This window comes from Zosterops lateralis (assembly GCF_965231275.1).
Source record: "Zosterops lateralis genome assembly, chromosome: 8".
Taxonomy (NCBI): domain Eukaryota; kingdom Metazoa; phylum Chordata; class Aves; order Passeriformes; family Zosteropidae; genus Zosterops; species Zosterops lateralis.
The window spans coordinates 16786013-16812826 of NC_139768.1; the positions used below are offsets into that span (position 1 = coordinate 16786013).

General features: G+C 47.0%; 1 protein-coding gene across 5 annotated transcripts; it reads right to left on the reverse strand.

The window, feature by feature from the left end:
- Positions 1-3132: 3132 nt before the first annotated feature.
- Positions 3133-24987, reverse strand: ITPRIP (inositol 1,4,5-trisphosphate receptor interacting protein). 5 transcript variants are annotated; one of them, XM_083866803.1, is made up of 4 exons: positions 23238-23721; positions 19818-20005; positions 19604-19710; positions 3133-7096 (listed from the first exon to the last, which is right to left on the reverse strand). In XM_083866803.1, the coding sequence occupies exon 4, from the start codon at positions 7081-7083 to the stop codon at positions 5434-5436; it is 1650 nt and encodes a 549-aa protein (XP_083722929.1). In that variant the 5' UTR covers positions 7084-7096; positions 19604-19710; positions 19818-20005; positions 23238-23721; the 3' UTR covers positions 3133-5433. The 5 variants fall into 5 exon arrangements, with proteins under 5 accessions (XP_083722929.1, XP_083722930.1, XP_083722931.1 ...); XM_083866804.1 differs by lacking the exons at positions 19818-20005; positions 23238-23721 and adding an exon at positions 24693-24987; XM_083866805.1 differs by lacking the exon at positions 19818-20005.
- Positions 24988-26814: the final 1827 nt, after the last annotated feature.

The window sequence follows — 26814 nt, forward strand, 5'->3', positions numbered from 1 at the left end:
TTACCCTTCTGTTCCAAAGCAACAGTGAAGCAGTAGATTGAGACAAAGGAAAAAAGTGTTCTAGAAAATCAAGAGCTCAGTGGAGAAAATGTTGCTGAGCTTGTCAGATAGCTTTGAATCAGGATGGGTTTATTCTTGTTTGGTTTGGGGTTTTTTTGTTCTAACAAAGTTGCACAAAACCAGGACTGCGGATGATCCTGGGCTACAGAATTCCCTTTCCAGCAGTGTGTGGTTGACCCTGGGAAATTTTAACTTCTGGCTAAGTAGATTTGGGCTGCAGCTTTTAAGCCAGCTGCTTCTTAGACCTGCGCAGTGCTGATTCAGCCCCAGTGAGCACTGGAACGCAGAGTTATTAAAGGTGTGCAGGGCATTCTGTGGGGCTGAAAGACACTTTGCCAAGGAAACAGTGGTGCTGTTATTATATGAATTAATAACTAGCTCTGGGTGTGCTTCCAGAGCCAGAGCATATTAGAATATTAACAAGGAGGTGCCCTTCCCTTAAACCAGGCAAAGTAGTTAAGCAAAGGGCTAAGTGGTGGTGGGTGGTTGAACTTGGCTGCGGATACCCATAAAATGAGCCGGTAAAGAGGATCCTCTGGCTGAAATGGAAATTCAGGACATTTCTTGTTCAGCCCATAACGGCAAAATCTATCAGCATTACTTAGGGCTTGCCACAAAAGGGTGTCTTTGAGCGAACATATTAATAATAATTACTCTGAGTTCCTGTGGATTTGTATTCTCAGGAAGAATGACCTCCCTGGCATTATTCTGGAATAGCTATCCCACTTTATGTTCATGTTGCTATTTAGTCTGGAATTATTTCTACAGGAATCCCAGGGATTCTTGCTGCTGGGCTCACTGTGCTGGAATCACACTGGAAACATCCCCGCTCCTTCCTTTTCCTCTCAGAAACATTTTGCAGGGAATTAGAAACAAAAGAGGCTTCATGCTCATTTAGATTTTGTACAAGACTTCCTTTATTATAAATAAAGCTGCAAGAGAAGATCTATACAGATTCAACAGTGTCCTGCTATAGAAGCAGCAGTTTAAGTACAGCATTGTCAATCAAGGAAGACCTTATTCTGGAGAGTTCTGGTGTTACTGCCCCTCTTGGCTGCATTGCCAAGGTTCATCACTGTACTACAGTTTTGCTTCTGAGCTAACATTATACACACAGACAGCCCCCCCCCCAGTTCTAAAAAAAAGACAAGTAATAAATAAAGCTGTTTACCAGGTAGGGTCCTGTGAGAGCCAACCCCTCACTGAGCAGCAGCAAAGCTGTTACAGGTGCCTAAAGTCTCATTTCTTCACCACAGAGAAAACACTGCAAAGACTTTGCATTAAAAATGGCTGGTGCTTGAATACTGGATAAATGTTTGGATCATTTTGCTAAACTACATCTTTGTACCCCTGTATATGCCTGTATACAGAGCAACCTGGAGAAACTCTCTTCTTTGGCTGCTTAGCAGTGAACACCCAGCACCTCCCCTTAGAAGACATTCAGCTCCTGTACAGCAATAATAACCTTAGACCAAGACATTTTCTAAAGGCAAATGGCTCCTGAGGCTATGCTGTAGATCAGTGGTTGCTATCAACCCACCACTAATTCCATTGCTTTGACAGAGCCTGTAATAAAATATTAAAACCACAAGCTGAGGGCACAGGGAGTGGTTGGAAACCAGTGGAAGGCACTCAAGAGTTCATGTGTTAAATTCACCTGGTTAGCAAATGGCAAGAACAGTAGTGAGGGTCCAGGACAGGCTGTTTACCTTTCCTTAGAATGCCTCACAGAGATACAGGCACTGCCAAAGAGATGTTTGTTACTCAGCTGCTATATGCAGTTAGGTTTTAAAAGAACGTTTTTCACTTTAAACCACAAAACCTCACTTCTACTCCCATCCTTTAAAGCTGCTTCATATGATTACCCACCCAGATTTCAATCAAGGCAGAACTGCCCATGGGCAACACTAAAACGTCTTAGGACATTTTCACTGGCTGGCAACTGATGGAACTGAATTGTCTTATAAACTTGATTTTGTGAAATGTGAGCATGGGCTTTTACTAACAGGCTAGTATTTGGCAGGCAAAGATTTGATCCAGGAGAGACAAGGAAGGCCAAGGAATGATGTGCTTCACATCACAGCCTCCTTGTACCATGGCAGAGGTGTGGTCCAAAGAAACATTGTGTACCAACCTCTCCTCTGATGGGACATGTCTGTACCTTTGGTTTGCAAGGAAGATCTCCACTCTTGAGATTTATAATCTAATCTCTCCACTCTGAGCAAATTTTATAATCACAGATAACATTTTCCCCCAACAGGTATGAGTGGGTCCCCTCACAGCCTGAAAGCACAGACCAGATCACTTAAAAGGTGCTCAGGGCAAAATGAGCATATTGCAAGTAGGAAAACTAAGCCAAGCAATTTGCTTTCAGTGGAATCAGATCCACAAATTACTTGATTCAGCTCCAGCTTCTGTTCAACTAAACCCCATGGGAATACTGCAGGGTCAGTTTGGGCGTAAGAGAGAACAGGCATACAAGTACAGAAAACAAAGAACAAAAGATTCAATCCACTTATCAGTTCAGGTTCCCTTTGAGTCTGAGCAGCAGCGCTTGGGGCTGTGTAAAGACGGGTTTGGGCACGTTTACAATCCCACTGCAACTGGTGTTGCAAAGCTTTGTTCTGACATTTTAATAGGGGAGTTACCTTATTCTGTTCAACAGCCTTTTCTTCTCATGCTCAACCTTATATAAAAGTTATTTTTCAACTCTGAATGTCATTTCCTGAGAAACCTTGGTCACAAATTTCTTTCTGTTCTTTGGACAGTCTAAATTTAGACTCCTGACAGGAAATGGCAGAGAAATTCTAATTTTTCTCTGGCTGGGCTGGGAGCACATTTAGAAGCAACTTCAACCACAACTGCTCCAGTGTGACCTGCCTGCCAGCAGTCTGTGTAAAGCTGGATCTGCTAAGGCACTTTGCAGTAAACCTGGGCAGGTAAAAATGGCAAATCTCCTGGGTTTGCAAACGACTGACACAGCTGATGTAGCCTCCAGGCTCCAGTACTGACCCACTCTCTCTGTACCTCTGCTTGTCACTACCTGCTTGCCATGGCCCCTGAGATTGCTCCTGCTCTCTTTCCTACTGGGGAAAGCCTTCTTGGCTATACTAAGGAAAGCCAGGGATTTACAGCACTTGTTAGCGTCAGCAATTAGTCCTGCCCTGTTGCTCTCCTGGCAATCTCCCAGGCACTCATCACCAAGGATGCTGAAGCAAGCACTGATGATCCAAGACTTTTTCCTACTGGCATTACCCACCAGCCTCTTCTCCCCCATTCCTACCTACCCGTTACTTTCTGTTCAAAGATCCTACTTAACTACCTGTGATAACAAAAGCCAAGTGAGGCAGCACTTTGAGCACAGCTCTGTCACCATCCATGCTTTCTTGTAAACCAGGCGTGGAGACAGGAGTTACAGCTTTCTCTGCCTTTGTGTGTGATGGCCCTCACTGGTGGCAGGACAGAGAAGCAGCAGACATCATGAGACAATGAAACAGCTTTTACCAGGAAAAGGGAAGAGAGTACTTGTCTATGGAGAGTTTGCTTATCAACTGGATAAGGCTGGATAACCAGCTTCATTTTTTATGTTGTCCCCAGCAGTGATACAGGACTGAATCTTCTCTCTGATATGGTAGAGAGGACTGATAAAAAGGGATCTGTAGAGTGATGGTAAAAGCATCCCTGATGGATCTTACCTCACAGAACAACCACCCTCTTGTCAACAGGATTATGAGATGCCCTAGTGTAAAACTTTGCAGGAATCCTAGTGTGAGAAAAAGGTAGGAAAGGCCCCTTAGCATTCGAGGCCAGGCTCCTGGGAGCAGCATAAAGCAATGATGCACTGGGCCCCTGGCTTGGACCCCACACTCAGGAGGGTGAGGATCTCCTGAGTCCTCTCCTTCAGCAAAGCACTAACATGCTTCCTGTGGGATTTCAGGAATTTGCATTTCTATAATGTTTTGTTGGGTTTTTTTAGCACATGCCTCAAGATTCTCCCCTGGCCTGAAACCCTGCAGCAGCTCTCCTCCTTTGCACTCCCAGCTCAGCAAATTACAGTCTATTAGTGCAGCTCCTCAGAGCAGCAGTCTTTAAAAAGACTGAAGAGAATGTATAAAGTAGCATTTGCCTGCATATGTGGAGCAGAAGGGATGCAACATGGATCATAAGGCAGCTGCAAGCAGCACTGCCCAGGTCTACTAAGTGTGCATCTTTTTCATTCCTTCCTTCTCCTCCCTGCTGGCCTAGGCCTAATTAGAACCATGTGCAGAGAGTCACATTCTACTTTGGAGGCTGATTGTTCACTCCTGCTACCAGACTTCTGAGATTGGCTTCATTACAGGATCATTTTGGAGAACTGCTTCTTTCATGAAAGCAAAACTGACAGCAGTCATAGAATCAGAATAGTTTGGGCTGGAAGGGACCTCCAAAGATCATATAGTTCAAGCCCTGCTTTTCCTTTCTCTCTAGGCTATTCTCACACCTTAGTGCCCCAAGGTAAGGAAAACAAACAACCCAAGAAGTCAGAACCCAATAGTGGTGTTTCTTTTATCTAAGGTAAAAAAGGTTCCTGTTCATTGATCCATACAAAATGGGCAGGAATATAAACCACTAGCCATGTTACCATGGAAGACTTGAATAAAATGGTCTGAAGACACAGACCCTGCTCTGCTACATTCTCCCATAGGAGAAAAAATGTGCAGGGGTGTTTTTGAAGGACAGGACAAGCCATTTAAGTTACTGCTGCAAGTCTAATCAAGAAGGCTTTTTCTTCTGCTGCCTTTTTTTTTTTTTTTTTTTTTTTTTTTTTTTTTTTTTTTTAACTACAGTTCCCTTTTGAAGCTGTACTTTATTTAAGAATCTCCATCCAGTCCAGATCTTGTGCATGACCCTCCTCCTTTCCACACCAGCATGTAGACTTATGTTGCACTTCCCATTGGTGAAAGAGCTCCTGCTGTCTGCAAGCAGACAGGCTCCTTTGATCCCAAGATCCTGTCTCTGATTCCCCCACCCCCTTTTTATCTCCCCCTTCGGAAGGAAATGAAGTATTTGGCCACCATCACACCCTCACCCCCATTTGCATTGCAGGCATCTGAATAAATTACTTCTATTTGTTGCTGTAGCATGACTGAGGCACAATAGAAAAAATATATTCTTAGCTGCATAAAACCAAGCACAGCAGTGGAACAGAAATCTACTCTGACACCACATCTTCCAGTTTCTCCTTATTCTCCTCCCATAGCCTCTTCCTTTCAGCAGGAACCATGGCCCAGGACTGGTTCAGCTCCAGACAAGAAGCTCTATTGGCAAAGTCAGTTGTGTCCAGGAGGCTTCAGCAAGTTGCCCTCTGGACTTGTGCTTAGAGTTTGGCATTTGTTAAAGGGCTTCCTTACGGATCCCATTGGCGTGTGCAAGGGGAATGTGCACTGTGTACTCATTTATCAGTGCAGACATGTTCCTGAGCATCTCGTGGAATGTGTCCACCATCTTCCTGTAAATGTCCCTGCGTAGCACAAAGGGACGGAAAAGGTTGAGAGGCTCAGCCCTCTGAAATATGATGGGGAAACCCAGCTCTGCTGGTATCTTCCCATTGCCAATAAAGAAGTGATAAAGCTTCTTTTCATGCAAACATTTCTCTAGGAATTTCAGCATGTCCTGTAGGCGGGCCTCCAGCTTGTCTGGGGCCCAGTCCTGACTGGGACGTGCCTGCAGGAGATGCAGCAGCACTGTCTTCAGGTGGTAGTTGGTGAGCCCACTGGGACCTGTGAGGCTGCATTGCTTCCCATGGAGGAAGGAGAGGATCTGAAGGCAGCTGACATGGCAGGCATTGGCAGGCAGTGTTTTGGAGACCAGCTGGATGAACCTCCTCTCATACACTGCAAAGGTGAGAAACCAGTGGGTGCTGGAGGGGATGTCTGCTGCCAGGCTGCTCCGAGGGAAGTGGGAGATGAAGTAAACGTCAGAGTTCTCATACTGCACCACAGGGGTGAGGTTGAAGGCAATCGACTTCCCTGATTTAAATTTTATCTTCAGGGCTCCTGGTGAGTCCAGGAGGCTGAAGGAAAGGTCAAATTCATATTTGTGGGAGATTCTGTTCCAGGCCTTGGTGACAGCAATCTGGAACCACTTCATGACTTGGTCAGCATCCAAATATTGAGTATTTTTGAAGCACAAGAGGTCTTCCATCTCACTGCTGGGCCTGGTACTACTGACCTGGCTATGGAGGAGGCACAGCATATCTTCCCCTAGTTTAGTCTTGTCACAGATGCAACCCGTTGCATCCTCACCTGCCCTGCACACCTTGATAGTGCCATAACCTTGTTCATCTGGGGGAAAAGAGTCACCAGAGCACCAGGTCTGGCAGCAAAAGCAGTAAGGCTCTGGAGGGGCAAAAGGCACTATCAGATCGCAGACGAAAGGTTTACGCACTCTCCAATTCTCATACATGCTCCCCACACCCATACAATCTTCCACTTCCATGTCAGCATCCCGGTTACACACACTCCTCAAGGCCTCCAGCAGGTCATCTGCAAAGCCTTCCACCATCTCCCGCATCCTGGCCATGTCTGCGGTGGTTCCCAGGATACGTTTCTCATAGAAGCTGGCCAGGACAGCCTTGTCAGGGAAGGCCACTCCTTTAAATGCCTTCCCCAGGACTGCCATGTCATCCTCTTCTCCTCCTGTGTCCTGCAAATTCCCTTCCTGGAAATCCTGCCTCCAGAGCTCGATCAGCAGGAAGATGACCATGGAAAGGGCAGTCCACATATCCCATCGGACCTTTTGCTCTTTGCTTTCCTCCACTACCACTGCAGCCTTTTCCAGAGCCTTCTGTGTGGCTTCCTGGTCTGCGATTTCCTGCTCCAGGCGCAACTGCTCCAGCCGCAGGCTCTCCTCCCGCTCCTTCATCTTCTGGATGATTTCTTCTGTGTTCTCGGGGACGGTGCCATTCTCCTTAGGGAACAAGAGCGGGTGGTTGACAATAGCTGTAATCACCAGTAGGCACACCCGGAAGAGTCCCACGGGCATGGCAGTTTCTTCCCTGGAAGAGAAAGAAAGGGGAAATGACCCATGATTTGGAATATATTCCAAATATGAAAGAAACGCCCCACTGCAATAAGAACTTTGACATCCTTCCCAGCCCTGGAAAAAATGCTTGAATCTAGAAGCCTCTAAGAGCACACCCATTTCTGCAAGTTATCAACCAACTTCCCTAAGAGGCTTTATCAGCTGATGGTGAGGATGAAACTGGCTCTTATCAAATGAACTTCGAAAAACAGAACTCTGAAGGCACTTCCTTCTGTCAACCCACTATGATGCTGTTGGATAGTATGGGAGGGCAGGTCCTTCCTTTGCCTCTCCTTTAAAATTCCATGGACAGAAAAGGAAACAAAGAAGCAGGCAGAACCTCCCCAAGTGGGAGCAGGACTGGAGATGAACACTGCTTTTCTTCAACATAAAGCTAGTATTTCAGATGTGGCAGTGGCATAGACAGGTCTGTCCTGGCTACCTTCCATGTCAAGCATGTCTGGGAACCCAAACAGCCTGCCTGGATCAGGGAAATCTTCAGTGCCCAGCTGGTGAGGTGCAGCTGGGTGGAAACAAGCCTGCACAGTTTTGTGCTTCTAAGCAGGCATTACAGGCAAAACTCTTCCTGCCTTTCAGCACCATCAGGATCTGGCTATGGCAAACCCTCCTGGCCCCCAAGGATGCCTCATGATCGCAGCTCCCAAGAAAAAGGGCAGAGACAGAGACTCTGCTAAAATGGAATGGGTTTCCTTTAGCCCAGTGGTTCTCAAAGCATCAGGCTGCTTAATTTTGGTGCTTACTACACTACTGACCTGTGGAGGACATTAGTAAACACCATGGCTTTGATCTAAGCCATCTCCCCCAGGCAACCCCTGAAGAGCTGTGCTTGCAGCCAGCTCACTCCTTTGCAGTGCCCTCAAGGAGGCTGTGAGCCACATCCTGGCCATGTGCCAGCAACAGTCCTGTGTGTCACCCCTTGCACAGGCCCTTGGCATGACTGAGACTACTACGGTGTTCTGGAGTGGCTTTGTGTGGTTACTGGCTCTGCTGCTCCAACCCCACATTTAATAAAGCTTTCTGTGCCATGGGGCTCACAATGAAAGGATTTAATTCCCAGCTTTCTGGGACATGGTGCCATTGCCAGGGTCTCTGCCTGGTGGTGACAAAGCCTCTCAGAGGTCTGGGCCAGATGGTGCTCAAGCTAAAGCCTGGGCTGTTTGCTCCCAGCTGGCATTTCTGTTTCTGGAGGGCTGGCATCACTGTCAAGAGCCCAAGTGCCTGTTCAGGGCAGTACAAGCTGAAGCTGTCACCCATTGCTGTAACATTGGAAGTTCACCAGTCCCTCTTTCTAGTAAAATCACCTCTCAGACTTAGCACAGGGAGATCAGAAGGACAAGATGGACAAGCAGGCATATTTCTTCTTCCAGCTGGGAAATTTTAGCAGAGCTGCTTTAATGCCTCAAAAGTGCTTGAGAGAGAAGGGTTTCTGTTACAGAAATAAAGTCTATCAATAACATACTTCATCAATCAGACCAGAAATAGCAATTTCATTCCTAAGTAATTCTCCTGGGGGAATGAAGCTGTTTCAGAGAGAGCCAAGAGATGGTGAGGTACTCTGTGTGCTCCAGGGGCTCAGGGCTGTAATTCTGACCCCCTGGAATAGCTCCTTCCTGGCTTGAACCCAGCATGTTTTGGTGCCACAGCAATCCTGCTGTCCCAGCATCTGGGCCAGAAGGAAAATATCTCTGGCAATCTCATTTATGCCTCCACAGAGCACACAATAAAGACAGATCCACCCCAGTGGAGCTTGTTATCGTAACTGCACAACAAACTGCTGGTTTTGATTGCAGGAACCTGGATTTCCTCAATGTGAGCATTTACTGTACATGGGAACTGTATCCTTCAGCACACAATTATCTTTGCTTATGAGAGGGCTGGGACTGGAATAACAAGGGAAGGGAACAGGATTGAGATGCATTGTCCAAGCAGCAAGAAAATTCACACGGTGCTCAGGATAATGCTCCATGCCCCTCCCTGTGAAACATTTACCAACTACCAACTTACTTTTTTTAGATCCCATGCACATGCATAGATGAATGTTCTTATGCAGACATTGCTCTGAAAACAGTTTGTGGCCCTATCTTGTCCTTTTTTACATTTACATTACCTCTTTCATTCATCAGGCAATGAATTAAAGCTGAATTAATGCCCAAATCTGGGTGTTCCAGTTATTCTGTGAGCTCCATGCCTGAGCACATTTTAAAAAGAAATTTGGGTTGCCCTGCATTGCAAAGGGCTTTATCAGTTTGCTGGGGCAGGGCAGGAAGTGCTGGCGAGTTCCATTCCTTAGTGTTATGCTCTTGCAGACCACGTGTGCCTTCCAAGCTTAAAAATAACATGGCCAGGGGCCAGGTGCCTCCTTCTTGCAGTCTTGACCAGGATGACATCACTTCTCTGCTCTGTTAGACCACTGTCCCTGTAGATGAAATGTTTCACTGTAACCACATTACTTCTAAAATAAGGCTGAAAGAAGTCAGCCTCCTTAGGATCTTCTTTCTCACACCCAGCTGCCCCTGGGCACACAGCTGCCACAGGTTACCTGTCCCAAAGCTCTGCCAGCAGCAGGGGTTAAGCCAGAGATCCCCAAGTCCAGCACTGGCTGGCTCAGCTGAATTCACTCCAGGTCACACTGATATTCTAGGATACCCCAGCAAGTGCTACAGGCATCAACCTCTGGAAACTGGAAGTGACAAGATCTTCAGATCACATTGATTTGCAAGAGGGATGTCTGTTTTCAGCCCAGAGCAGGTTCTGCTGGTCAAAACTGCCCTTTTGCTACTGCAGCTACTCACTCCAGAAAATGAAGCCAAACATTAACCTCAGTTAAAGCTTAAGTTTAATGCTGCTCAGTGACCAAAGTCACTGGAGCCTGCCCTCAGCAGCAGCAAGGGTGGTACAGACAGAGCATTCCCACATCTCTCAGACACAGCTTTCCTGGCTAATATGAAAGACTCAGCAATACAGGTGAAACCAGTAGCACTGCCTGCTATGGGACTCCAGCGTTCCCCATAACAAAGGCTGCTCTTTTCCCTTGCTTTTAACTTCAGCCCAAGCTATTTAAGCCTGATAAAAATATTTATGCCTGCTCAGGCTGAGACAGCTTTTGTGTGGGGAAGAGGGAGAGAGTCCAAACCTTTCCAAGCTTGAGACTAGGAAAGAGAAATGGCAATTTTTCAATCTATGCATCAAATTTAGCAATGTTTCAAATATGGGGGGACAAAAATAAAAGGCATTCGTAAGTTTTTAAATAGCAAATCCTCAAAGCAATCTGCAGCCTTTTCTGAATTTCTCACCCTGACAGTTTTTTTCCCATTTAAAGTATAAACATCTGGACTCAGTAACAGGCTTACATCCTACCTACCTTCTGCAGACCCTCTTGTTGCAGTCCTGGGGCTCCAAAGACCCCCCAGAGGGTGCTGTGGTCACAGGTAGGCCACTCCTGCCAGCAGCCAAAGCAGCCCCTGCTCTGCTCCCTGGGCCAGGTAAGAATGGAGAGACTCCTCTTTTCTCCCGTGGGCACAGAGCAGGGAAAGGTGCAGGAAGACCAAAGAAAGCTGCTTGAGAAATGAAGAAGGGCCAGGGTATGTGAAACCTCACTGTCTTGATGTGAAGCTGTCTCTGCTCACTGCCCAGCATGTGATGCTACTTGTTCAAACCTGCCTCTGGCACTAGAATTAGTTTCCTTCTGGGCTTTTCTGTGGCACTCACTGACTAGGGGCTTCACCCAGTTTAAGGTTAATGACCACTCTGCACAACCCTGGGAAGTGAGGGGGCAGACACCATCCCACCCTCCAGCTGGGAGTGAGGGCTCAGAGAGATAAAACAGCTGATTGCTCTGTTGCCTAATTACAAACAACCAGTTGGTATGTTCAAAGGGTCCAGCAAGAGCACCTGCATCCCTCCACCCTCAGCTCCCAGGCAGGTTAGACCTTATCCTTTCAAATCTGAAGCTGCCTCCTCAGCTGGAGAATCCTGACCAGCTCCAGAGCAGGTCCTGGATGATGCAGGAAGCCCCAAGAGAGGAAGGGGAAAGATAATGCTGCTGTCATTCAGTTCAGGTTGGTGGTATGAAGCCACAAGCAGGAGGCCAGCTCTCACCCTAGCTGATCTGAAAGGCCTTTGCTGCACAATTTACTAATGTTTGGCTTGCCCAGAGCATAGTTCCAGGTAGCACAGCATAAGGAAAGGGAAGCAGCACAGGAAGAAGCCTTCAGAACCAGGCGGCAACAGCAGCTCCACCTTCAGCTTCTCCTCCTCTTCACCTGGGAGCGCAACAAACCTCATACGGGGTTTGTGTGGACCAGCCTGAAGCAGCTGCTGCCCTGTGGCAATGTGTGCTCTCCCTAAGCCACCCTGTAACAGGGGATTTCCCTGAGGGGCAGCAAAGTCCTTCATGGAGATGATGATGCTCAAAGTCTTAACAATGTCCTATCCCTTCCAGTTAACTGTGCTTAATTTCTGATGTCCCTAAGCCTTCCTCATACCCTTTTCCATAGCAGCTTCAGAACCTTTTGCCTCGTGCTCAGCCTGGCAAAGGGAAGAAAGATGTGGCAGCTTGCAGCTTCCCTCTGCAGGCTGCTCATGTGCTCTGAGCCCAGATAAGCCTCCACTTTCTCTGAAGAGAAGGGAAAATATTTCCCTTTCATTAACAGTGCTTTTCTTTACTCAGGAGTTCCTCATGCAGCTTTATTTGTTCAGCCATTTTATTCCTCTAAATTTTGAATCATGGTAAGCAGAACATGCCCTGGCTGGTGTTCAGCAATAAACCAAGCAGAAGTGAGCTGAAGCTTTGATTCTTAAATTGGAAAAACCCAAGTCAAGCCACTGAGAGCAGTTCAGTATCACACTGGAACACGCCAAGGCATCACTTACAATGCTCTTGATTGCTTCCTGCGATCTGGCTGACACAAAAGGCAATGAATAGGTGGCTGCTACATTGTGTTTTGCTTTGGTAGGCTGCAAGAAAAGAGGCATTTCAAGTAGATTACAGAAAACACAGCTGGTTGGGAGGCTTTTTTCATTGAAAGCTGCCAAATTTTTGAAACCAGAACTTTCATGGGAACAAATATGATTTCTGACTCTCTTATTGGGAAGGTTCTTGAGGTTTGGAAAGGACTCTGCTACTTGTTTTGACTGCAGAGATTAACAGGTCAAACCAGGCACTAACCTGCAACTGGGACTTTCTTACTGGGAAGATGTGAACCTCAGTCTGAGGGGTTTCAGGCCCAGCCCAGCCATATTTCCTCATGGTTGAGCTTCTGGGACCTCTGTGGTTCCTTCTCTTGCTGTACAATAGCAAACAAATTACCTTTTGGCCTTCGAGTGTTTAGTCTGAAAACAGCTCCTGCTGCATTTATGCAGATCTAGTAAAGAATAAAAGTTTGCTGAAAGCCCTTGGTAATGCACCATATCCCTCTCTAATTTGCAAGTATTACTGCCACCTCTGCAGGTATTCACAGATATGATCCAGCTGCCACTGAAAGAAATCATGGTTTCTCTTAGTGGACACTACAAGCTATGATTTGTAAGACACTTGCACAATGGCAGAGAAATGGGAATTACAGAGATGCGTGTCAGTATTATTGTTACTGCCAACAACCTGGACAGATGCAGTTTCTTAGACAACCCCACACCCACACAGCACAGAGCACCCGGACAGGCTCTTGGTCTCCCCTCCCCTGAGCATCAGCAACAGTCAGCTGCAGCACACACAGCCCAGACAGGAAAATTAAGGGATAAAAATCCAATACAGAGCATGAGCAGCACAAACTTGTGCTATTCTTTCAGCCCCTATGAATTAAGCTGTGTGCAGGACGTCAGTGGGATGAGATGTCTACTGGGACAGAACAGTGCCAGCCACAGCAGCTCTAACTCATGTTCTGACTTGTTTTTCAGCATTAAATTAGTGCTACAAAGTACTGAATTCCAGCTGTGAGCACAATCACAGCTGGTTCAGCACAGACAGGTAGGATTGGGCTCTGTCTTTGGCTCTCTACCAAAGCCTCAAGTGGGGAAGGACCAAATGCACCAATACATGAGGTACAGGGGCCTGGATGCTGAGACTGGTAACAGAACCACGTTTAAAACCAGAACAAGCCAATTGGCCTGCTCAGGACTATGGCAGTCAGGTAAGGCAGAACAACTGCCTTCCAAACTATGCCTGGAAGCCACACCCCAGATTAGCTGCTTGGCCACAGCACAGCAGCTGGACAAGGCCACTTGCCTGCTAGCTATTGTTCTCCTGTTTGATTGAGAACGTTGGCCTTTCGCAATATCCGTGGACATCCTGTCCTGGCCTGCTGCAGTGCCAACGGGGTCACCCGCGCCGCCCCAGTCGGACATCCTGCCCAACAGGTCTGCTCTGGGCTTTCGGAAACAATATTTTCCTCCTGGGGGTCACCAGATCAGGTATTTCCAAGGAAATGCTGATGCTCATCCTGTGTACAGGACTAGATAGCCCTCCCTTCCCACAGGCTGGTGGATTTGAGGGGGGATAACCACGTGAAGGGCACTGGCAATGCTCTGGAAGCAGATGCTGCTGTGCAGCCCCAAGTCCAAACAAAGGATTTTGTCAGCTTCTCTCCAAGCAGAGGAGTGCTTGACTGGCCCTAGGAAAGACAGGTAGTCTCTCTCCTATCTGCCAGTCATGTACTGCCTTTGCTGTCAGGAAGCTTTTTCTCAGGCCTTGTTAACTCTCTCTTGCTTCAGTTTTAACCCCATAACATTCCAGTGCCCACTGTGGGTACAAGTAGGACAGTTTTTTTGTTTTCTTCTTGCAGTGGTACTCAGGATGTTCAGAGGTACTCCTGTCCTACCTCAGCTTTCACTGTACACAGATGCATTCAAAAGCTGTTGCCATAAAATCCCAAAATCCCCCTTACCCCAAAGCCTAGACAGTACAAAGTATTCTTTCTGGCTCAAAGGGAGTTATATGCCTTCTAGGGCTCTTTTCCAAAACCCAAAAAGATGTGGCATGTGTTTCATTTTCACTTTCATCAGCAAGTGGGGATTTATTGGGCCAATTCTAAGTCATTGTTTTTCAGTACATACAGGTATCATGCCACTAATCAAAACATGCTACTAATCAAAACACTAATCAAAACATGATCCTCTTCCTGCCCCAGAAGCCAGCAGCCACCACTAAAGGCAGCTTTAACAATTAATGAATAACAGAGACACATCATGTTCCTAAAGCATTCACTGTTTACTCTGTGCAAGGCTGGACCCAAGAGAGGGTGCCCATGGAGACCTGGAGACAGCCAACAGTGTGAGGAGTGTGATACTCAGCATCCTGCTCATTGCCGGAATGTGTTTTTATTGCTTTTTGACTATGCAAAGCCAGCTCAGCCCTTGTCAGCAAGCAGGACATAGGCAGTCTGTAGTGTTCCCTCTGCTATGGCCAAGAAGTTTTACAAATTGGAACACAGAGTTGGCTGCAGGAGAGGCAGGACAGCAAAGGTAGGAAGTGTGTATGTGACTCCCACCCACGTATTGAGCTGTTGTAGTAGGACCACAGCCAGGGACAGCTCACCTTTTTAAGCCAAATACATTTTGTTTGGTTTTGTCTGTTAATAGTGAGGAAAACAACTGCAGTAGACCAAACTTTTGTGGTGTGGATATATGTATATATATATATTTATTTTTTTTTTAAGAGGAGAAAGGCACACACAAAGGAAAAAAACCTTAACTTACCACCCTTACCAGCACCCTCCTCCTCCAACCCAACATGATGGGAATCTGGGCAATAGCTGGTCATTCCCTTGCACAATCTTTCATCAGCACAGATTTACAAACATCTCTGCTGCTCCACCAAAACCCTGATAGTGTCAACCACAATGGATGGAGCACTGTCACTGCACAGATCCTCTCTGGCCTCCACCTGGTGCTCTTGCTGGGCCCTGCTCTGGCTGTCACTCCCTCAGCCACACAACAGCTCCTTACATGTGAGGCAGCCATGGCTCGTGGATCTGGCCTGGCAGTCACCTCAGGGAGGGTGGTAAGTACAGCAAGAGAGCAATTGCCAAGGTGTTTGTTTAAATCTGCCCCCCTTTTCTCCACTTAATTCTCAGCAAGGTGGAAAAACCCCACACCAGTGGTTAAATCAGGCAGTGTTGTTAACTCTGGCTCTCCTCACCCTCAGGTAAGCATATGCATCCTTGTACATTCAGCTTAATCATACGCCCATTGGAACAAATACTTTGGTATTGAAATAATTGGTGCAAACATTATTAGAAAGATGATTTCCCAGCAGGGATACAGCACTCCAGCACATCTAAGAAGAGCACATGTAAATATTGGCAGGGCTCAGACATGACTCGCAGAGTGATTACGTTTTACATGTGAAACTCTGAAGTCCTATTTCAGCCATGAGCAATGAGCACTTATATATTACAGACAGTAGAAACCACAGTAGTTGCTGGATACTTCAACACTGAGACACTGAACAAAAATACAGCAAAAAGAAATTATCATTGCAGGTTGGGAATTTGGCTGATTTGAGATCTTCTGCTCCATCACAGCCTTGACTCAGTGACAAAGCCACACTCATAGGTCAGGAAATCTGCAGGCCCAAGTGTCTGCTTAAACAGGACCCAAAACCACTGGATGGGATTGAAGGTTTGTGTGATGCTGGACCATTGTTTTGCTAACCAGTCACTGCTGTTTGTATTCAAACAATAGGGAAAGAACTGTATTTAAAAGCTGGCTATTGTTGCCAAAACGTCACCACAGAAATCAAAAGCAATGCTTTATTCCATTGCCTGAAATCTCAGCTTTTTTTTTTTTTTTAAACACAATATAGTTTTTAAAATAAAGTAAAAAAACAAAACACAACCCAACCGACTGTGAAATCCCCTGCAGGGATGGGTAGAGGGTGTGGAAGGAAGAGAGAACAAGAGCACTTTTACTGCATTGCTCCATTTCTTTGCCCCTCACCAGGATGACTCCCTGATCTAAGCAGAGACACTGTGCAGCACACACAGCCTCTGAGGAAGAATTAAACCCTCTTACTTCATTACCTAGTGACTCCAGAAAAGATCAGGAGAAACAACACAAATGCTTTGGGAAGCAGAAATCCCAGTCTTGGCTCATTTGCCATAAACCTAACAACTGCCAAGGCAGACGCATGCACACAAATATGTTGGCTGCAGAATACTTCTGGCTAATCCTGCTCTTTAAAATGAGTTTGAATAAATAAAAAGCAGCAGAAGAAAGCAAAGTCATACAAGAAAACAAACTGCCCCACTTCCGTATGATATTTCCACAAAGCTCATCCTTTCAGCACCCATGGTCACCAACCCAGAGCCATTTTCACCCAAGGGAATGACTCAGAGACAGCTTATTGCCACATGCACCCATATTTAATAATTTTCATGTGCTCTCTGCTCAGTCCTCTCTTCTTACCAAGAAAAGGAAACATCTCTAAGCTCTTTGTTTTGCTGAAGAATTTGTAAACTGAATGCTGGGAAGAAAAACTCTAAAAATCCTCAAGGGGAAAGGAGAGATGTAGCTTGCAGTGCTGCAGCAGAAGTATCAAACACACATACATGAAGGTTGTGAAGCCACGTGGTTTTCATTTGGGATGTATGGGGTGAGCACATTCGGTTGCTTTCTTTATACCATAAGCACAACAAAGGAAGGCTTTGTTCGAAAGCCAAGGGACAGCCTCTCGGCTCACTTAAAGGCTGTTACAACGTAATGGGAACTGTGAGTCATAGCTGTGGGGCCCCTGCTCACTGGCACAAAACCCGCTCTGGTGCAGCTGGCAAGGAGCTCTGCAAGGAGCAAAGCCTCCAGCTCCACATGGCAGACCCAAAACATCCAGGACTAGCAGCAGATGCAAGGCTGAGCTGAGAGCACGTGTTGTGGATGACTTAGCACACAAACACCTCTCTTTCATTCGACATTTCTTCCTGAAATTCTGTCAGAGTGTGAGATCATAACCCTGCACCTATTCCAAGAGCACAATCAGCTATGAGTCAACGGGAAGGTGGGATAAACATCATCCAAGTGCCTTCAGACCATCTTTTGACTTTGGCTGCAGAGGAGCATGGCCATGATTCTTAGACTGAGCATAGCCAACTCCCTATGCTGGACCACACTAGAGCTCTGTCCTTAAGTCACCTACTGTGCCAGATAATTTGTGTCATTGTGTGTTACAGGTGGGGAGGGTCAACTGGTAGATTCCAGCTACTCAAAATAAAGACATCCCTTCCATTCTTGCCCCTACAAGACTGGAAGGTAAGGGTAATTTTTAATTACCATGAAAGAGTTGCAATCTGCAGTGCAGAGGTATCTGTGCTGCTGAAACTTCAAGTATTTTCCCTCACATTTCCAATAGTCTCAAGGTTGCTAAATCCCCAGAGGCCTTTAGAAATCAAATTCTCCTCTGAAACCAGTGGAAGCGTTCCTCCTGAACATCCAGGAGGAAACAGATTAGGATTGAAGCATTCTGGGTGCAGCTACAGAAGACCAAGCCCCTCTGAGGAGCATTATAGTATGAATATCAAGTGTGACATTTTAAGCTTGAGAACATCTTCTTAGCTTCGCCTCTGGAATGTGTTAACACTCTGCAAGAGCTTAAAAAAATAGGAGGAAAAAGAGGTCTGAAAAAGCAATAGAGTTTCTTCCCTCTGCCTACACGCATGGCTTACACTGTGCCTGGATGATTTCTGGCAAGTCTCTGTTTACTTTGTTCTGAAAAGCTTCCAGCAAATCTCTGCCTCCCAAGGCAGTCTAGACTACTGCTTAGCTGGCCCTACCTGCAGGAAAGTCCTTATCACTGTGTGTGCTTTCTCCAAAACAAGCTGTTTGGATCCCTGCTGGGATCCTGGCACAGGCAGGTGGTATCTTGTCCTAGGGAGCTACTTCACCTCCTTGCAGACATTGTGGGAACCATTTGCTCCCAACTCCTCATCGGGTGCTCACCACTCATCACCAAACCCTCTTCAAACTGGAAGAGCTGAAAGCAAGGCACTCTCAAACCAATTTACATTGGTTTTTCTGGGTTTTACCACAAACTTTACCTTTTCAACTGAAAGCACTCACCATCCCCAGAGGCAACCCAGCGAAAGATGAGTTGGTTACACTGGTGGCTCAGCTGACACCTTATAACTCATGTCCTTTTTCCTACGCAGGCACTAGAACCTTCTCCAAGTGCAAGTGAAGGAACAGTAACAGTTTTCCTTTGCCAGGCAACCAGAATAACCAGAGTTGGAGACTGTGCCTAATAGAGATTAAATTCTGGAACAGCTGGCTGCAATGATCCTCATTCTTGCCAACATCATGCTTGGTTTTTCTGAGCCACATACATGGCACTGGGATGTATCAGATGTTTTCCGTATAACTGCTGAAAAAGCATCTCTGCCTTGAGGCAAATATTGCTGATACAAATAATGTGCTAGATCAGCCAGAAAAACCTGCCTCTGGAGGAGGGACAATAATGAAAGATGGTGAATGGAAAGGAAAAAGAGAAAGAGCTTCATTTACGCACAGGAGAATGGCAGTGGGCCAACTCTCACAGCTTTGATCGAGGCTGGCTGGAGGAGCATGCCAGGGAACTCTCTGAGCAAAGCTTTGCTAGAGCAGAGCAGCTGTTTGAACTCTGTGATGGGAAAAAGAGGACAGACACCACCCAACACAGATTCAGAATAAATAAGAAAAAAAAAAAAAGTCATGTGGAGTGCATGAACTAACAGGTACTCAGAGCTGTAGAAGGACATTGTGGCAGCCAGCACTGCTGCTCTGGCACCTCCCTCTCTCATCAGCTCCAGTTCTCGCCTTCCCACCACTGCTACTCACAGAGCCTCCTGTCACACACTGGCAGAGCAGCACTGCCAGACATCTTGGTTTCACCCAGTTCTCCTTTTGGTGTGTTTTTAGGGGTTTTCATACAAACATGAAAACTCCCCATATTGCTGGCTTGTGAAAGCACTATTTCCCTTCATCGGCCTCTGCTGTCACCCTTGATCATCTGGAAGTTGTCCAGGCACTTCCAGGCATCTGTTCTCCCTCTAACACTTAGAAGAGGGGAATTCCAGTACTTTCCCAGTCTGGGTAAGGTACCCCTGGCAAGTTCTCCTCCACAGCAGAAAATGCATCAGTAGCTGATGCCAACAAAGCTTTGGACCCTTTGGTTCCCTTCTGCCATCACTCCCTGACTAGATCCCAACTGTACCAAGAGATAAGAACAATTTTATACTGAAAGTCCAAAAGAGAGGCTTCTAACACTGATCTTCCACACCGAAGCCATTTCCAAATTAAATCTTCACAACATTGCTGCTTTTGCTTTGCAAGAAGCTGTTTGAAGCTCACTGCTGGGAACATTTCTAAAATATGAGCCACACCAATTTCCTCTCAGCATTTCTGCTGCAAGGCTCAAGATCTCCTAGTGAGAGCCCATCAAGAAGCTTTTTTAAATCACATCAAATCTGGAAGGAAGAATGACCCCTGGAGCACTTACCTGCTACACAGCTTTGCAGGTGCTCATTAAACTTCACATTACTACTATCACTGTGATGCAGAGAAGAGTAAATTCAGTCACTCGCCACTGAAGCACAGCCAGGAAGTCTGCAAAAAAAAGACAATGAATGAGGAAGTGCAGGCAGAAGATGGGTACATAATGCAGTTATCTAAATTACGGATTGATTAAAAGAGAGATTAACTCACCCCCTTACCTAATAAAATGATCATAAAAGCTCCAGAGACCAGAAATAATCAGTTTGAAGTGATCAGGGAAGAGTTAAAATGCTGCTTCTCCCATGGGAAAGTGTGTAGATCACACTGTGGATCTCTCAGCCTCGCAGATGTGTCGGCAAGCAAGGACCTCCCTCCTCTGACTCCATCCTCACCCACCAGCACTCTCCTTTTAAAATGGATTAGGGTCAAATGAGCAGCTGCATAAGTGCAAGGGCTGGGACAGTTTTGTCTGGGATTGGTTTGTCTAGAAAAGGCATCTAGCTGCCCTAAGCAGCTTGTAAGGTAGAAATACTTGCTTGGGGAGCTGGGTTTATAGAGCTAATGGGAGAAACAGAAAACAGAAAAGGCAGGAAGCAAGTGAAAGAGGACAGGAAGATGTGAAACACAGAACCGCAAAAGATAAACTAAAATATTTTAGGATGGAGAAGTGAAGAAATTTTATATGCAACAGGAAACAAAGGCCACCAATCAGAAGAAGACCCAACAAGCTGGTTGCAGGCAGACAACAGGGACATTCCTCCTCCCCAGCTGCACACAAATGGGCTGGGGAGGAGGGATGCACCACCCTCATTTCCAGCTACCACCACTTCAAACCCTCCCATTGTCTCCATCCAAAGCCTAACGATACTATCAGTGTGGGCTGAGCTGAGCTTTAAGCCCATTTAAGGGCTCAGCATTAGGTTGACACATCCTTGCTCTCTTGAACTCCTTCAATTCACCTCCCTCCTCCCATGTACTACCTGCTTTGACCAGACTGTGTGTACAGTTTCACTTCTCTGTTTCCATCTTCCACTGTGAGGCCAAATTGGGCAAATGGGCTCTGCCCAGCTCTCCTATCTTGCAGGGCTGCTCGTGCCTCTGCTCAACCAGTGCCACAACACCACCAGCAGCAGCACAGACTGCTGAACACAGGAGAAAGACACCCCAAGCCCCAAAGGTCTGGATCTGCACTGTAATATCCCAGTGGATATTTGTAAGTCCTCAGGGCCTGCAGTGTCTGGTGTCACGGTGGCTCAAGGCCAGTGAGGTAGAGGAGGTGTGTCTGCTTGGAGGGAAGGAGGTATTAAATGCCGGGCAGGAACTGCTGCTGTGGGACATATGATTAACTTGTTAAGACAATTTCTAATCTCAAAAGAGAAGGTTTAAGTTAAACTATGTTTACAGATGTTGGAGAGACCTTGATTGAGCCTTATGGATACTGGAAGGCTGCAATGATGCCTCTCCAGAACCTTCAGGCTGAAAAACTCTCTCAGTCGGTTTTCATAGGAGCGGTGCTGCAGCCCTCTGATCATCTTTGTGGTCTCCTTTGTACCTGCTACAAGAGTTCCATGTCCTTCCTGTACTGAGAACCCCAGAGACGGATGCAGTAGTGTGGGTACAGTCTCAGCAGAGTGGAGCAGAGGGGCAGAATCCCCTCCCTCGAGCTGTTGGCCATGTTCTTTTGGATGCAGCCCAGGACACGTTTGGCTTTCTGGGCTACAGGCACACATTGCTGCATTGGTCCAGTTTTTCACTCAGAGAGACCCCAAGACATTCTCCACAGAACTGCTCTCAGTGAGTTCTCCCAGACTGCCCTCATATCTGGGGTTGTCCCAAACCAGGTGCAGCATTTTGCACTTGGCCTTGTTGAACTTTGTGAGATTCTTGTGGGCCCACCTCTCAAGCTTGCCCAGGTCTCCCTGGAGGCCACCCCTCCCCTCTGTTGTGCCAACAGCACCAGTCAGCTGTGTGTCATCTGCTGACAGTGCACTTGGTCTCACTATGCCACAGGTATTAGAGAGCACCAGCCCCTGAGAGACACCACTGACTCTCACCTGGACAGAGAGCCAATGACCACAACTCTGGATGCATCCATCCAGCCAAATCCTTATCCACTGAACAATCAACCCTTCCAATTCATTTCCCTCCAACTTGGAGATGAGGATATCACATGGAATCATGTCAAACATCTTACAGAAGTCTAGGTAAATTACATCAACCTGTCTTCCCCTGCCAAACATTGCAGTCACTCCATCACAGAAGGCCACCAGAATGGTCAGGCACGATTTGCCCTCAGTGAAGCCATGCTGGCTACGTCAAACCACCTCTTTGTCTTGCATAAGCCTTCTTAACACTGCTTCCATAAGGAAGACTGAGCAACCCAGCACCATGTTTGTTTTGAGTCAGCCCTATATGAGAGACTCCTCTCCTTGACAGAAATGAAAACTGTCCCTGCTCCAGTGAAGCTCAGCAGCTGATCTAACCTTCAGGTCATGGCAGTAAAACCTGTTTGTTTTGCTGCTGGTCAAGCTTGGCTTAGCCAACTTTGCATGGCCCACGTGTGTAAGTATAAACAAACTAAAAAAGAGCCCTGCTGCAGCTACACCCCAGGCCAGCTCTCCATCCCTCAGGCTGCTTGAAGGTTGGCCACCTACCTCTCTGCCCGCTCCAAGGAGTGAGCAGGCAGAAGGTTTTGCTTACACAGCTGAGCCCACATCCCTGCAAAACCTGGAATTCATGGTTGGGCACATGACAGTGCACACCCTGGCCACGCTCTCTCCCTCCAGCCTGGAAACCAGAGTCTCTACCTCTCACCACCCAACAATTACAAGTGCCGATGGAAAATATGCTGCCTGGCAGCAAACCTGCTTTTTCCTCAGTATAAATGGATTGTAATAACACTTGAGAGAGAAAAAGCTGGCCCACCCAACAGTCCATTTTAAAGGGGATCTAAAGGAATAAGTCAGAAGCTTTTTTCAGCTTCCTTTTCCATTGCACCATTACTACAGATTGCAATTGCAATTCTGCAGAGCAGAGTGAGCGGGACAGGACAGCACAGGACAGCAGGGAGACTCATGCAGGGTCATCATGGAGTTCATATACTGTGTAAATTCATTTGCGGGCAAGCCCAAAATACTGAAACCACAGTCAACAGGTAGACAATTGCAAAAGCCAGACTAAAATTATTCTTTGGAAAACCATACAGTTTTACTTAAAAAAACAAACTCAGAAATTAATGAGATCATCTTGTGAAACACCAGTGTTAGGTTTCTGTGGATCAGATTCCTTTCCCATGTTAGTCATTGCCATGCAAGAAGAATTACAAGCACTGGCATCCCTCTGAGACATCATGCAGAGACACACAAGAGCCCTTATTGCCACGGGTAGCACCAACAAAAAAACAAAAGGGGAACAGGACATGCAGCTTTTAGCTGCCCTAGTCATCAGATGGCCCAAAACATTTACTCAGGAAAACCAAATTCCTCAGTCCCTGACCAGGGATATTTAGTCTGACTTGAGTGGGGGGAAAGTAGAGTTAAAAAAAAAGAAAACAAGAAGAAAAAAAAAAAGGTTTTCTTAGTATATAGTAATGCTCCAAGCAACAAAAAGAGGAAGACAGTTGGGTGAGGGGCCACCACCTGAGCTCTTGATAAATAATTTCAGTGCCATTGGTGTGCACAGGTCACTTCTTCCTTGTAGATGCCACTGGTGTGAACACAGATCACTGAGTCCTGTACACACAAGTCATGCAAGAAAAAAATAGTGTCATCTACAACTGGGAGCCAAGAAACCCTCAGGGTTGGTCCCAGTACTTACACTGGTTCTCTGAATTTAGGAAATCAATTCACCTCTCTCCACATCTGTGGCAATCACACTTAATATGTGCATTTCCCACATGAGAGCAACATGAAGCATCTATTGTGCTGAAAGTAAAGCTGAAGAGAAACCCTGAAGTTTTTACTCCTAATTTCTATGCTCTACTTTTGTTTGAGGCCTGAGAGAACCCCTTTCACTTATACTAAGGAAAAACTGATTATAAAAGCAGATGCCTATGAAGGTGGCCACTTTAGTCAGAGCTTCAGCAGAGCATTACCATCATCACCAAACCGAACTCAAAAGGCTCACACAATACAATGTGCTGCCCTACAGGGGCTCTCCTGTCCCAGTGCTACTCTCATGGCAGCTCATGGCCAACACTTGTGCCTGAAGGAGACACACTGGGTATGGGCGAGGCCTACAGCACTCATTAAAAACATATTAATAGTAATATTTGCTTAGAGGCACTGCTCATCTTGCCTGACCACGTAAGAGATGCCAATAGCAGCATGTCCTATTGTCCTGAAGGACTTTAGCAGGGCAGTTCCCAAGAGAACAGCTTCAGTGGGAGACTGCCAGGCTGAGGATGCAAAGGCCATTAAGGCTTCTGCATATCAGTTTTACAGCCCATCGACTTCCAGTATCACAGTCCTGGCTCACTCTGGTTTGAGCTACAAATTCCTGCTGGCCACCTTCAGAAACAGAGCAGCTGTACTGAAAGCATCCCTCCAGCTCCACGGAAAGCTTCACTCAGACGGAAGAAGTTTTAAAGCCATGCCGCGTAACACCGAACACGCAGCGAGGCTCACTCGGTGATGCATTCTGCACGGAGTGCACCTGCGGGAGGTGAGCGGCCCCAGGACCCCGCGGGCTGTGCCACCAGCCAAGGGCCGAGCGGTCTCTGTTCACCGCCCCGTCCCGCCGAGTCCCCGCGGGGCTGCGGCCGCTCTCCCGCCGCGTTCCCGCCCGGGCTGCGGGGAGATGGATGCCCAGAGCTCTGCAGGAACTTTGGCGGGCTCATACCCCGTCCCAGGGGCCCGAGCCTGCCTGTGCCCCGGTACTCACCGAGACAGAGAACGCGCACAACACGAAAGTTACGCCGTAAGGAGAACGCGGGCACAGCCGCACCGACGCGACCCGCCGCGGGCAGCCCGCCCAGCCCCGCCGCTCCGCTCCGTCCCGCCCCGCATCCCCGCATCCCCCGCAGCCCGGGCGCGCCCCGGCTCCCCGAGCTCCGCTCCCCCAGCCCCGCAGGGACTCACCGGGCCGGGCCGGGCCGGGCCGGGCCGGGCGGGCTGGGCGGCCCCGCTCCCGGCGCTCCGCACACACCGGCTGCTCCCCGCGGCCAGGGGCAGGAGCCCGCCCCGCCCGGGCTGCCGCTGCTCTTTGGTTTGTTCTTCCTCTCCTCCTTCAAACCCCTCCCGCCAGCCCTAGGAGCCCGGCCGTGCCCCGGCGGGCGGCTGCGAGCTGTCTGATCTCTCCCCCGGCTCCCCCATTGGCTTCCCAGATGGGATTGGACCGAGGGCACGGCGGACGGAGAGGAAATGCGCTCATCTTGCTTCTCGGATGTATTCTGACCTCCTGGTGGTCGTGCCTGAAAGTCAGGAAAGCAGCTGAAACACGGAACCTCGTGTACTGTTCTTATCAAAGCAAAGGAGTAGATCTCAGAAGTGCTGACCCATTTTCGTGCTCCAAGCTGGCACAAGTAAAAAAGATGTGGAGCTGCTAATATCCTTCCCCAGAAGTGCTAATTTCTCTAGAATCATCTCGTATGCTGAGCAGGAAGGTCAACAGGGTCAGCTCCTGGTCCTGTCCTGTCCTACAGGACAACCCCACCATGTGCCTGACAGTTTGTCCAAACGTTTTTTGAATTCTGACAGGCTTGGTCCTAGTAGGGATGAGGGAACTGAGGCACAGCAAGTGTTAGCTAATGATCAAGGCCACAGTAAAGGGTTTTTGAAAAGGTTTTCAAACACTACCCTAATTCTAGAGTTAAAGGCCATCTTCTTGTATTTCTCACAAAAAAAAAAAAAAAAAAAGTTTTCTCAACAACTGTCAGTTTTACAGGAAGCTTAAGGGCATAAGCATAGTAACATCTACGTGATTTAAGAGAACTATATGGTACCCAACTTTTTACAGCATTGCAACAACTGGTTTATATCACTACTGCTCTGGCATGTTGCATGTTCTCCACCACCACTACTTTGATATTTTTTTTTAAAGCCAGATGGTGGACATGTGTGGCGGTGGGTGACAGTTTGTGTTTTATGTTGCACTAAGACTTTGCACTATCATGAAGGCACCAGGCAAATGTGGTGGCACAGATTTATTCTGAATCTGGCTAGCTCATAAGTGATAACTGGGACTGTTAAGTCATACTGTTCTTTGAAGTGAATTTCCTGAAGTGCTTATCGAATTAAGTAACAGTTTTAGTGTTGTTCCAAGGGTTTGTGTTTGTAATTGTGTAGACAGGCATTATTTCCTCAGTGTCCAAATCAAGTTTATTCAGTTTTATTAGCAACTTGGGTATTATTCCATTCCTTCCTCATATGCCCTAATCTATGGAAATATCTCTAGCAAGAGCAGTACTGGAATCTCCCTGCTCTGCTGCAGGACCCAGCCTGTCTGGTGCATTGTTTATTTCCCCTGGGAACTTCACAGCAGCAGGAGGAGAGAAAGCAGCTCCTTTGCCTGGATCAGAGCTATTCATCACCTAAGCCAGAGGAAAACCCACATAAAGCCCAATTAGGTAGTAATTACTGATTCTGAATGTGTATCTGTATGGATATACACACTGGACAGTACAAATCACTATAGGTTACAGTGGCTATAATTTATATGTATCTGCAAAATTTCTCTGGGATACAGGGAAAAGACCTGAACATTTTTCACAGGAAGGCTCACATCTCAACAAATTATATTACATATCCACCATCCTAGATTCAGGACCTACTTTCTATGCCACCTAAGATAGTATAAAATTATTATAATGATACAATGCGAGTAAATGGAAAACTCAAACCAAGACACATTCATTTGATTTGTGTTAGGGGGGTTTTGATGCAGTTCAGCAGTCTGAAAGAGGGAAAGCTAGAAGCAACTGACAACTCTAGGACATGATTCATTGTTTGAGTATTGCTGCTTTGCAGAAGGCTTGAGATCATTATCTTGCTCAAGGTAGTAATTTATTTGATAATGAGCCAAGCTCCGCTAACCTTACTCACATGCTGGGCAGGACCTGAAGCTGCAAGCAGTGGAGTAACAGTACTGGAGTTCTGGGACTTAAACTGTGGCTCTGTGACGTGGCTACTACTGCAGCAGAAATTAGATATAATAATATTATTTCTATAATGGACTCTAAGATCCCATCAGCAGGTGCAGGACAAGAAGGATTTGGGC

Coding starts and splice junctions, on each gene's coding strand:
- ITPRIP (XM_083866804.1), bottom strand. CDS start 7,083: ATGCCCGTGGGACTCTTCCGGGTGTGCCTACTGGTGATTACAGCTATT.